Source organism: Perca flavescens, chromosome 9, assembly GCF_004354835.1.
Source record: "Perca flavescens isolate YP-PL-M2 chromosome 9, PFLA_1.0, whole genome shotgun sequence".
Lineage (NCBI taxonomy): Eukaryota > Metazoa > Chordata > Actinopteri > Perciformes > Percidae > Perca > Perca flavescens.
The window spans coordinates 38388790-38402179 of record NC_041339.1 but is presented as its reverse complement, the minus strand read 5'-3'; the positions used below and the strand labels follow the sequence as shown (position 1 = coordinate 38402179).

General features: G+C 40.0%; 1 protein-coding gene across 1 annotated transcript; it reads right to left on the bottom strand.

Moving 5' to 3' along the window:
• Positions 1–4898: 4898 nt before the first annotated feature.
• Positions 4899–8347, bottom strand: LOC114561009 (T-cell acute lymphocytic leukemia protein 1 homolog). The gene is made up of 3 exons (XM_028586640.1): positions 7956–8347; positions 6354–6415; positions 4899–5287 (listed from the first exon to the last, which is right to left on the bottom strand). Exons 1-3 carry the CDS (start codon positions 7997–7999, stop codon positions 4899–4901), a joined length of 495 nt encoding a protein of 164 aa, XP_028442441.1. The 5' UTR covers positions 8000–8347.
• Between the last annotated feature and the right edge of the window lie 5043 nt (positions 8348–13390).

The window sequence follows — 13390 nt, the reverse complement described above, 5'->3', positions numbered from 1 at the left end:
CCAAAACAAACTTAAGACAGGCAAGAGGAGCATCAAAACATAAAAAACAAAAACCATGGAAGCGCCACCTGGTGGCTACTTTAATTATTTCACCTGTACTATACAACAACGAGTGATAAAAGTAAATATGAGGTCTTTATAGCTGAAAAAAAAAATTATATAATAGAAGGAGGAGTATTTCAATGGAATGGGGGTATAAATATTATAAATATTAAAAGAATTTGCCATGTGTCCCCATAGGGTTGGTGAAAGTCAGGTTTGACCTTTATTTGTGAAATCCTAACATTTTAAGTGATTTTCAGGATCCCAGAATCAAAAAAGATTTTTTGGAGTTGAAACCAAGTCTCTAGCTCATTTAGAAATAGTAGTTTAGAAAGGGTCCCCATGGTCATTCGCTATGTCATGAGTCCCCACCGAATTACAAAAACGGGTATGTGTGTGTGTGTGTGTGTGTGTGTGTGATGATGCTTCAGCCTCGGTTCCCACCTCTATCTCTCATTTCACTCAGCAGCTCGTCATTGTCTGAGTTTATCTGATCTATAATAAAATGTACCGTTAATGGACTAAAAGTTGTTCTGTTGTTGCCGCTGACAGACTCAGATTTTTATTCTAAGTTTCTGACAACATTATGGGATGGATCCCTACAGAGATAGACCTTTTAGTTAAAGAGTAAGATCCTTTTAGTTTAACATGAAAATCACCATCATCACCAGACTCCATGTAAATAATCAGGACTTTTATCATAGTAAAACACACTTCATTCAAAGTGGAAAGAAACTAAATAAAACTATCAAAAGCCATCTTGGTTCATCTTTCCACTGTTCCAACAATCACCACTCTGGTTTGGTTGAAATAAACCCTTAATTCACCCATTTACATGTGGAGATATGCTGGCTCTATACACGCTAAAAGTCCTGATTATTTACATGGAGTCTGGTGGAAATATGCTGGCTCTATACACGCTAAAAGTCCTGATTATTTACATGGAGTCTGGTGGAGATATGCTGGCTCTATACACGCTAAAAGTCCTGATTATTTACATGGAGTCTGGTGGATGCAACAAGTGTAGTTAGTTTAACATGGAGCAGCCCCGAAATCCCCATCACCAAACCTACCAAAAGTTACCCTTTTAATAAACGTCAGAAACAGTCAAATGTACTGAGTGGACCAGACTCTGTCTTTGTGGTTCAGATCAGATAAACTGAGACAATGAAAGATCTGCAGAGGTGGGAACTGAGACTGAAGCATCCTCTCACACACACACACACACACACACACACACACACACACACACACACACACACACACACACACACACACACACACAGACAGAGACACACCACACACACACACACACAAACACACACACACACACACACACACACACACACACACACACACACACACACACACACACACTAATTGAAACACGCCCCTTCACGCCCCTTCTCGTCACACACACACACACACACACACACACACACACACACACACACACACACACACACACACACACACACACTCTGTAATTGAAACACGCCCCTTCTCTCCTCAGGGACCAGTTACTGTTGTGGTCTCCCTCTGGGCCGTCTGATTGGCTCAGATTTTTATCAGTCGTCTTCTCCACGCCCACTCATCATTGGCTTGTTACAGTGACAGGCCCCGCCCCCTGCTGACCCCATAACCCTCCAATCAGGGCTCCTCCTGACTGACTGTCGGGTCAAGGTGTTCATCTTGGCTCCTATTGTTGTGTAGTATAGTGTTTACTATAATTCAATCAATTTAACCACGATGCAACTTTTGGTTTTTCTGGGTCAAAATGTAAAAAAAAATTCTGTTTCGGTCGTCTTTTTCGACACGTTTGTCACTTTTTTGGAAGTTTCTGTCAATATTTTTCTGAACATTTTTTGATGTCTTTTTTTAAAGCTTTTTCAAAGTTTCTTGTCACTTTTTTCTGCTTTTTTTTTACATTTATTTCATACGTATTTCAACGTTCTATTAACAGTTTTTCTTTACATGCTATAAAATTGACTAAAACACCCAAATTTAAGGAAGCTAGTGAACTGTATATCATATATTTAACTTGTGAAGAGCGATCCACTTTATTTAGTTTTGAGAATTTGGTTAAAAGAAACCCAAATTTCTGATATAGAAACTTTTTGAAAACGGGTAAAAAAAAACATCTAAAATATCATATAATATTCTGTGTGATGATTGTTGGTTGTTTTCGTATGTGATGCAAAATGTTTCTGATTAATTAAGATTAAAGTGATTCTACTCTGAGTGATTTATTGTTAAACATACAATCTGTAATTTTCTCTCAATCAAAACGAAAAGAAAAGACACATACTATACTATGACTTTTCATGAATTTGTTTCACTTTTTTGGACATACTATGCTATGACTCTCTATGACTGGGTGTCTGTGTCTGTTTGCCGGTGTGAACACCAAATCATAGAGCCAACATGTCATCAGGTAGCTTCAGGATCTGCTCACCAACATGAGACTTCATAATCTGAGGAGGAAGGATCCAACCCCTGGTCTGCTTTCAGATGATGAACGTGAACATTACAAACATTTAAAGATAGCTCTGTGAGATAAGGAGCTGAAGATTTAAACACGTTTGGAGGTTGAGGGTTCAATCACTCAGTGGGTCACAGGATTTTAAGATTTAGCATTTAAAGTGAAGAACTCAAATCCACATGGAGACAGTGATGAGCTCAGATATCAGATCAGATATCTCAGAGATATAGAACGCTGGTTGGAAGACTTCACTGGATGAGGAGCTGTTCATTTTAAGGTTAAACACCCAAAATACATGATAAACTACGGAGCCCCCCTGGTCCCACTTTGTCAAAACAATTATTTATTACTATCTCGTGGCCACAAGATAGTATCTTGAGGCCACGAGATAGTTATAATTCATTTTTTTGACAAAGTGGGACCAGGAGGTCTCCGTAATAAACCAAGTCACAAAAAGTCATAAAAAGTCATACTACAGCATGTTGAAAAAAGCATAAAAAAGTATGTAGCTAATCCAACATCACAATGTAGCACTGCTAGCTGTTTCTGCAATATGAGCCATCACTGGTCAATATTCTGCACTATGCACATTAATCTATGTATTACTCTGTGTCACCTCCAACTGTGCAATATGTCATCTCTATTCATCTGTATATCTTTGTTTATATATGTCTGTTATATAAAGATTTGTTGTCTAAATATGTTTGATTTATTACTATTATTATTATTATTATAACTAATTCTATTTTTTCTATTTCTTATACTTTATGTATATTGTTTCTCCTATGTGTACTTAATGTGTATTTGTGTTATTCTGATGTGTGTACATTTTTCTCTGTTGAGCTGCTGTAGCACAGGACTTTCCCCAGTGTGAGATTGATAAAGTCTATCTTATCTTATCTTTAATAATAAACCACTCAGAGTAGAATCACTTTAATATTTATTGATCAGAAACATTTTGCATCACGTATGAAAACAACCAACAATCATCACACAGAAGAAGAGATTTACATTTTTATAAAAGCAACAATAAAAGCACCAAAAGTTCCTTTAATATGAAAGAAACTGCATCTGGTTACTGATTCTCCTGCCGAGACAGCAGAACTAACATCACAACATGTCTAATAATAATAATAATAATAATAATAATAATAACAGTAATACATCTAATATTTCATTAATAATGAAACTGATGAATGTGAATATCACATGAACACTCAGTCCGATGCAACAATATGTTTTTAACATCGGACCGATCTGCTGTTTGAATGATAACTTCATGATGTCAACAACGTTCAGCGAAGACTTGTGATGTCCTGGGGGGGGCCGCATCACAGAAACCTCTCACATCTCAACGTGGTAGCTTTGGTAACCATGGTAATAAGGGTTAGGACCTGACATAGGGTGGGTAAGTAACAAAGTAAAAATACTTTGTTACTGTACTCAAGTAGATTTTCCAGATATTTTTACTTTACTTCATTTTTGTGCCGACTTTTTACGTTCTAGTCCTTACGTTTTACAAAATTGGCTCGTTGCTTTAATTTCAAATAATTTCACTGGAGTTACCGTTTATGATTTTTCACGTTATCGATACGGAATTCTATCGAATTGGACGGGAATATGCGCTGCACTTGAACGCACCACTGCAAGACAACTCGACAGATTCGGTTGCAAATCATTGCGGCTTGATGGCGGTAACGTTAGGTAGTATAGACGGCGACATGATATGATAGAAAATGGAGAAAACAGAGATCCCATTCGGGATCCTTGGCCTTATCTGAGAGAGAGAGAGTAGGCATCCACAATCACTCCTGGCCAATGGGCTGCAAATTGTGCCAACCGAAACGCCACGAAAAGCCTTATTTGAGCACACACACACACACACACACACACACACACACACACACACACACACACACACACACACACATACACAATACCTTTAAATGTTAAGGGGAAAACTGCATTCCATTGTCTTTGCACAATGACAACAAAGTTGAATCTAATGTAATCTAATCTAAAGTTCTGCTGTCTTTACAATTACATTTAGCCAAAAAACGAGAGAGTTAAATTTAGGCACCAAAAGGACTAGTTAAGATTAGGAAAACGATTGTGGAATGGAACACTAACCCGACACGCTGGGTGAAAGTATTAACATTATATTATTATATGAGCCTAGATTGAGTGAGGTTCTGCATCCCTTCTAGCCAGACCAATGTCGTTTTTTTAGGATTTTCTACCCTGCGATAAGACAGGATGAAGTAAAGCTTCTGTAATAACGAATTGGGAAAAGACGGGGAAGTTTCTGTGATGTGCCCCCTGTCAGAGCCAATATGGCGGACCCGTCCTGCCGGTCTCTGCTGGATCCGTCTGATCAGATGTAGCTGCTCGCCAGGTGGAGGAACTGCAGAAGTCCTCCACAGTCCGAGTCTCCGTCCGCCGAACTCTCACAGCTCGAGTTTGGGGACATCGTCCCCTGAGACGCGTCTTCCTGGTCCACGCTGCCCGCTCGGCATCGGGGCCCCGCCCGGACTTCCTGCTCCGTCAGCACCTGGTCCGTCAGCACCTGGTCCGTCAGCACCTGGTCCAGGAAGCTGATGTACCGGAGAGCGAGACGCAGGATCTCGTTCTTGCTGAGCTTCCTGTCGGGGGGGTGCGTGGGGATGAGACTGCGCAGCTCCGTGAACGCTCCGTTAACGTTCTGCTGCCGCCAGCGCTCCCGACTGTTGGCGGAGACCGGGCGGACCAATCGGGGACGAGAACCTGAGGGGGGTGAAGAGAGGAGGGTTAGCCGGAGTCCAGAGAACCAGGTCTGAGTCCACAGGAACTGTTTAAATCAGCGTTTTTATCTGTGGAGTCTGGTGTGTGTATGGTTTTGTCTGTTTTTTTTTTGTGCTTTTTTAAAAAAAATATCTTTTTCTTTTCTTCAAAATGCTATAAAATTGAAAAAAGAAAACATCCAAATTCAATTAAAGTAGTGAACTGATCATTTATTTTACGGAACCATCCACAGTATTTTTTGACAATGTGGTTGAAAGAAACCCAAATCTTTCTGAAATTGAAACTTTTTGAAAATGAAGTCAAATTTCCCCCAATGACAGCAGGAGGGCTAACAGGTTTCATGCTGTGAATGTGAAGTATTTACTTTAGCCACATAATCTTAGCAGTACTCCGGCAGTATTACCGTGCTTTAAGCCTTATGTTGGTTTTATGTAAGCGTGAGATACTTTCTGGTACGCACAAGAAAGTATCTGTACCTCCAATTAACCCTCGTTTCAAATTTGACCCATTTTCATGTTTTTATATCAGAAATATGGGTTTCTTTAAAATTAAAATGCCAAAAAATAACATGGATGCATGGCTGTATGGAATCTAGATACAACATTATTCTCAGGTAAAATTAATTGATTACTTTCTTTGCATTTTGGGTGTTTTTAATTTAATTGTATAGCATTTAAAAACAATATATATGTTTAAATAGTTTTAAAAACAGTATCCTGACTAAACTTTGACATAAACTAGTCTGTGATTCACTCAACATCCTCTGATATTAATTATTAGTCAAAATAATTCACAATTTCTGCTTTGCTTTAAGTCAGAAATTAGGTATAATGTCATATAAATAAGGTTTATTGATTAAAAAAAGCTTTGAAATAAGTGACAAAAACGTTTAAAAAGAAAGCCACAAAGGCATCGGAAAAAGTACCCAAAAACACGAGGGTTTACCAATCATTGTGTATGTTTTTATAATGTGTGATTACAGTAGGTGATGTTGGCACACTTCAGACTCCGTACGTTGGATGTTTTATGGTATTAAAGGTGAACTCACCATCACGGAGGATCTCAGGACTTTTCTGTTTCTGTTTCGTCGTGATGCATCGATCTGGATCACTGCAGACACATATATGATAGTAGCGTTACATTTTTTTTTTTTAAATGCATTTACATAAAACAAAATGAAACACATATATGACACAAGTTCATCTGTTTAACAACTGAGTAAAAGACTCTCATCTGATAATGTGAGAAGTTCCACTTTGACCTCATCATAACCAAATAAAAGCCAGTTTGAATGTAACTATGTACATTTACTCCAGTACTGTACTTCAGTACCACATGTTGAGGTACTTGTAGCTAGATAGATAGATAGTTACAGTAGCAACATATCAGCCACACAGCACAGAATATACATATAATACTGTACTTTACTCAAGTCTTTTCTTTTCATGCCACTTTCTACTTCTACTCCTCTAAATATTGTACTTTTTACTCCACTACATTCATCAGTTACAGCTTTAGTTACTAGTTACTTTAGTTACTCCTCTACATTCATCTGTTCCAGCTTTAGTTACTAGTTACTTTAGTTACTCCGCTACATTCATCTGTTCCAGCTTTAGTTACTAGTTACTTTAGTTACTCCGCTACATTCATCTGTTCCAGCTTTAGTTACTAGTTACTTTAGTTACTCCGCTACATTCATCTGTTCCAGCTTTAGTTACTAGTTACTTTAGTTACTCCGCTATATTCATCTGTTACAGCTTTAGTTACTAGTTACTTTAGTTACTCCGCTACATTAATCTGTTCCAGCTTTAGTTACTAGTTACTTTAGTTACTCCGCTACATTCATCTGTTCCAGCTTTAGTTACTAGTTACTTTAGTTACTCCGCTACATTCATCTGTTCCAGCTTTAGTTACTAGTTACTTTAGTTACTCCGCTACATTCATCTGTTACAGCTTTAGTTACTAGTTACTTTAGTTACTCCGCTACATTCATCTGTTCCAGCTTTAGTTACTAGTTACTTTAGTTACTCCGCTACATTAATCTGTTCCAGCTTTAGTTACTAGTTACTTTAGTTACTCCGCTACATTCATCTGTTCCAGCTTTAGTTACTAGTTACTTTAGTTACTCCGCTACATTCATCTGTTCCAGCTTTAGTTACTAGTTACTTTAGTTACTCGGCTACATTCATCTGTTCCAGCTTTAGTTACTAGTTACTTTGAGCATTATGATTACTGCACACAGAGCACATGTAGTTATATAAAATATATAAAATCTGATGTTTGATTCTAAAGTAAACTAGTCAACAATATAACGGCTACAAGTCCAGCTGATATGATGATTAAACACACACACACACACACACACACACACACACACACACACACACACACACACACACACACACACACACACACACACATACTTTACTGTAAGTACATTTTCAATGCAGGACTTTAACTTGTAAAGTATTTTTACAGTGTAGTATCCTACATTTACTTAAGTAAAGGATCTGAATACTTCCACCGCTGATAAAAGCATGCTGCAGTGTTCTGTAGATACTTTTACTGCACACAAAAATAACACAAAATGTTGTTTTTTTAAACGGGCCTTTGGGGACAACAGACTAACGGTTTCTGGATGTTTCCTCACCTGTTGCATGGGTCGCGGTGCAGCATGTCTCGGAGCTGGAACATCCGGGTTCTGGCGGAGGTCTAGCGGGGGTCTGGCGGAGTTCTGGCGGAGGTCTGGCGGGGGTCTGGCGGGATTCTGGCGGAGTTATGGCGGGGGTCTGGCGGAGGTCTGTCCGGTGGTGTCAGCGCGCGGAGCTCCGGAGCTTCAGGGTCCGTGTCTCTCTCCGTCTCATCTTCTCTCTCTTTTATGCCGGACCGCGCGTCCCTGTCTGGGGGTCGTGACGCCTCGTTTCCTTGGATACCACGTTAATGAAAACAGTCCCATTAAAGGGAGACAGACCGGGGGTCCCAGGAAGCAGCCCCCCAGGGACCAGCAGCAAGCAGGGACCCTCCCCCCTGCAGGACAGTCGTGTTTTCCGGCGTCTCCTCCTTCTCACGACCCGCAGTCTGGCTGTCAACCCCGCCCCTCCCAGAAGCCTTCATCAGCAAAAACACTTTCACACATTGTATGAATGAATGACACACACACACACACACACACACACACACACACACACACACACACACACACACACACACACACACACACACACACACACAGACACACAGACACATGCACACAAGAAAATCATGCCAAAACCTCACACACACACAAAACGTGTTTTACTCACGCCCAACGATTCACAAACAAACTCAGTATGGTTTGCAAATACAAAACATCATTCCCAAACTAATGCATTTTGTTCTGCAAATAAAAAACCTACCTATCAAACAAAAATCTGTATGTTTTACACATACAAAAACGTATTTCTTCAATGACAAGTACAAACTAAAATCTTTCAAGTACAAAAAAAAATCTTTCAAGTACAAAAACAAATCCTTCAAGTACAAAAACAAATCCTTCAAGTACAAAAAAAAATCTTTCAAGTACAAAACAAATTCTACAAAAAACTATAATACTACATCTAGCAACATATATGTAGATATTATCATAGTATGCATTTCTTTACTTTAATAATATTATTTTGGTCGTATTACTGGTGAAATATTACAGTAGGCTGTAAGACAGAACACGATATGATCAGAGTTGGGCGCATGCAAAGCCGATTTCCCACAATGCAATGCCGGCATTCATTTCAGAGAATCAGACAACGATCAGCAGGTCTTTAACGCCAGCATCGCTTCAATATACATATATATAATCAGTGGTTTTGTCATCAGCAACAACACGTTGCTCAGTTTTGTTCCAGTAAGTTATGAACCATAATAACGTTTAAAAAAATCCCCCTTTATATATCTATGGTCCTGGTAGGCTTAAAATGACTTAACAGCGCCACCTGCTGTTGTGGAGTGTGAATTACAGGACATTTGTTAGAAAATTTACCTGCATTTGTGTGTGGATCAGCAAGGCGGAAAGTTAGTGCCAAAAATCACGTGACAGTTTTTTGTACTTGTAGAATTTGTTTTGTACTTGAAGGATTTTTTTTTGTACTTGAAGGATTTTTTTTTTCCGCACTTGTAGAATTTGTTTTGTACTTGAAGGATTTTTTTTTGTACTTGAAAGATTTTTTTTTGTACTTGAAAGATTTTAGTTTGTACTTGCAGGATATTTTTCGTCATTGAAGAAACACGTTTTTGTATGTGTAAAACATACTGTATTTGTTTGATAGGTAGGTTTTTTATTTGCAGAACAAAATGCATTAGTTTGTGAATGATGTTTTGTATTTGCAAACCATACTGAGTTTGTTTGTGAATCGTTGGGCGTGAGTAAAACACGTTTTGTGTGTGTGTGAGGTTTTGGCATGATTCTAACTCCATACCTGCTTGGTACCTCGTTACCCTGTGTCTTTTGCTATGTTTCCATGTGGCCGGCTATTTCCATAAACGGACATTTCAGCCTCTCCGTTTTCAAAAATAACATCGTGCAAGGCTGTCAGTTTTCAGAAAAGTGTTTGTTTACATAACCTTGTATATATACAGTATATATATATGCCGTCAATGCAGCCAAGAGCCAGCCAGACCTGTAGGTGGCGGTGTGACGAGAAGCTCAAGCCCACGTTAGCCAATCAGAATCCCCAAAATAGCAACAACAGCAACCAATCACTTCCTCTTTCTCTCTCTCGGCTGCGTTAACCTCCGTTTGTCTCAGTTTACGTGCAAACGTGCAAACGAAGATCTCAGGTCTTTGTCTTCCCCTTGTCCTGTGTCAGATCATTTTTGTGTTTGTGCCGTTCTGTGTGTTCAGTCAATTTACCTGCGTTTGGAATATCATTTCGGCTTCAGTGTTCCCGTACTTTGATTTTTGGAATTTTTTTTGGCCTCCCTCAGTTTGGACTCCTTGTGTTGTTTTCTGCATTTTTGCATTTTTGACTGCCTTGTGGTATGTACCCTGGTTTATATTTTGTGTAATAAATCTTCAAGCAACTAATCCTCAGTTTGCTCTCTGCATTTGGGTCCACCATTCCCTGCATCACACTGCACACCTCTGTGGTTTTAGAGTCATGTAAAGGACATTGATTAGTGGATGGAGAGCTGATGCTGCAACTTTTCCTCAGAAGATGAGATAAAGAAGTCATGTTTGATTAAAAAAACAGAAAAAGAGAAGCTGCTGATGAGGGTTGTTATAGCAATCTGATGCACACATCCTGCCTGTAGATATCAGCCCACGCAGGGACGTCTACAGAGAGGGTTAGAGTACACAACAGAGTAGAATCTGAATAACGTTATATCACCTAAAGAACAGTTACAACATGACTACAGCTAGTTAAAGTATTTTTCTCAAATGCTCTGTGAACTGGAGCCTCATACGTAAAATAATAACTCATACATAAAGATACTATATACTGGACATTCATTATTGAAGGAAATGTTAGATTTAGTGAGTTATGAGTTTCTCAATAAAAAAAAAAAAGGCTTTTGATAAAACAAGCCTACACACACACACACACACACACACACACACACACACACACACACACACACACACAAACAGACACACACACAGACAGACACAGGCACAGACAGACACACACAGTATATTTAAGAAAAAGGAAACTGTGTGTAAGCAGTTGGAAAAAACTTTAACTGATCACTAACCAATCACTGCTTTAGTTTAGCCCTATAAATAGGTCTGATGAGATCAGGTTTACCCTTATCAATAGAGCTGTAACAATCCCACATAATGCTGGACAATTAATAGTCTCAGAAATAACCTTCAGAAATAAAAATAGGTATGAAACATGTCATAAAAGCAAATGTCGTGTAAAGGACCTTGATTACTGGATAGAGAGCTGATGCTGCAAAGTTTCCTCTGAAGATGAGATAAAGAAGTTATGTTTGATAAAAACAGAAAAAGAGCAGCTGCTGATGAGGGTTGTCATGGCGATCTGATGGCCACATCCTGCGTTGAGATATCAGCCTACGCAGGGACGTCTACAGAGAGAGTAACTTAATGAACAGTTACAACAGGACTACAGCTAGTAATTCAATTAGGAGAGACTTGTTTGCAAATATGCAAAATGTTTAATGTACAAGCGCATGTAGCTGTACAGAGTATTGGAGATTGAAATCCATCGTTATATTAATTCATTTAATATAGGGGTAGGGAACCATGATGTAACCCCCAAAAATGTGACTGAATGAACACACACACACACACACACACACACACACAGACACACACACAGACACACACCCCCACACACACAGAGACACTCACACACACACACACACACACACACACACACACACACACACACAAATAAACACACACACACACACAAACACACACACACACACACACACACACACACACACACACACACACACACACCGAGACACACACACTGTCACTCAGAACACACTGAGATACACACTCACTAAACTCATTCACAGCTACACAACTCTTAACACACAAGTCTCAGAACAGGCTTAGTGCAGCCAAACACTCAGACCAATCCTCACTGAGAACACACACACACTGAGACACACACACTGTCACTCTGATCACACCTAGACACACACACACACACACTGAGACACACAAACAATGAGACACACACACACACAGTGAGACACACACACTGAGACACACACACTGTCACTCTGATCACACCTAGACACACACACACACACACTGAGACACACATACAATGAGACACACACACACACACAGTGAGACACACACTGAGATAACACACACTGAGGCACACACACACACACTTGGATAACACACACTGAGACACACACACACACACACACACACACACACAAACAAACACACATACACACAGAGACACACAGACACACAAACAGACACACACACCTGTCTTATCTCTGCAATGTTTCCTCTGATGCTGAGATAAAGCAGCTGATGAGGGTTGTCATGGTGATCTGATGAGTGTTGGTGTAGAGAGTATATGAGCTGAGTGGTGTCAGTGTTTGTCGACCTCGGAGCAGAATGGCTGCAGTCACAGAGCTCTCCTTCCTGCTGTTTGCTCTCATCAACTACATCCATGCTCAAGAACTGATATTCATCCGACGGGAAGGATACTCTTACACCTTCAAGCTCCCCGAGAACACCACCTGCTGCCTGATCTCCAGATGTGTTGGTGAGGAGAAGCTTGTCCTGTGGAACACCTCTGACCTCTGGTCCAACAGCTCCTCAGTACCTCAACACCTGAAACAACGACTGGTCAGCTCGGTGAAAACTTCTTCTTACACCATCCTCCACCTGACCCATTCAGACTCCGGCCGGTACCGAGAGGAGTGTTGGACTGAGGGCAACGAGACGCACGAGAACAACTTCACTATTACTGTTTGTGCTTCACTATATTGGAGAGAAATGACAGCGAGACTTGGAGAACCAGTGGACGTGCCATGTAGGGGAGCAGCTCATAATCTGGATATCCAGTGGCTCAAACGGGACTCTAGATATAAGCAAAGAAGATGGAGAAGAGTTTTTGGGGACAAGACGACATCAGTGATGGACAATGTTAGAGGAAAATACCAAGTGGTGACAAACACAGCTCTTCGTGTTTCCAACGTCACAATAACAGACTTTACAGAATACAGATGTCTGGTAATGAACCAACAGCAGTGTTTGAGCCGCCACACTGTGGAGTTGGTACAGTTTGAGAGAATCTACGGCTCAGTGGGAGAGAGTGCTGTGTTGCCGTGCTCTATCACTGACTCCACTGATGAACAGCCCCCACGTTGGAGGAAATTTAATCTCAAAACAAAATTCTTCACTGAACTAAAACTACCAAACCAGACTGTTCCTTCAGTAGACCAAAACTACTCGCTGGTGTTTTCATCTCTAATGTTAAATCACTCAGGTCAGTACTCTTGTAAAGTCTCTATGAGAGTGCAACATTATCATCTTTTTGTGTGTCCCAAGTTTGGCCCCCCTGCTGTAGAGCTCTTCTCAGAGGGAGAAGAAGTCACTCTCATATC

Coding starts and splice junctions, on each gene's coding strand:
- LOC114561009 (XM_028586640.1), bottom strand. CDS start 7,999: ATGTTCCAGCTCCGAGACATGCTGCACCGCGACCCATGCAACAG. Junction 6,416..7,955: donor CACCGCGACCCATGCAACAG/GTGAGGAAACAT, acceptor ATGTGTCTGCAG/TGATCCAGATCGATGCATCA. Junction 5,288..6,353: donor TCCTGAGATCCTCCGTGATG/GTGAGTTCACCT, acceptor CACCCCCCTCAG/GTTCTCGTCCCCGATTGGTC.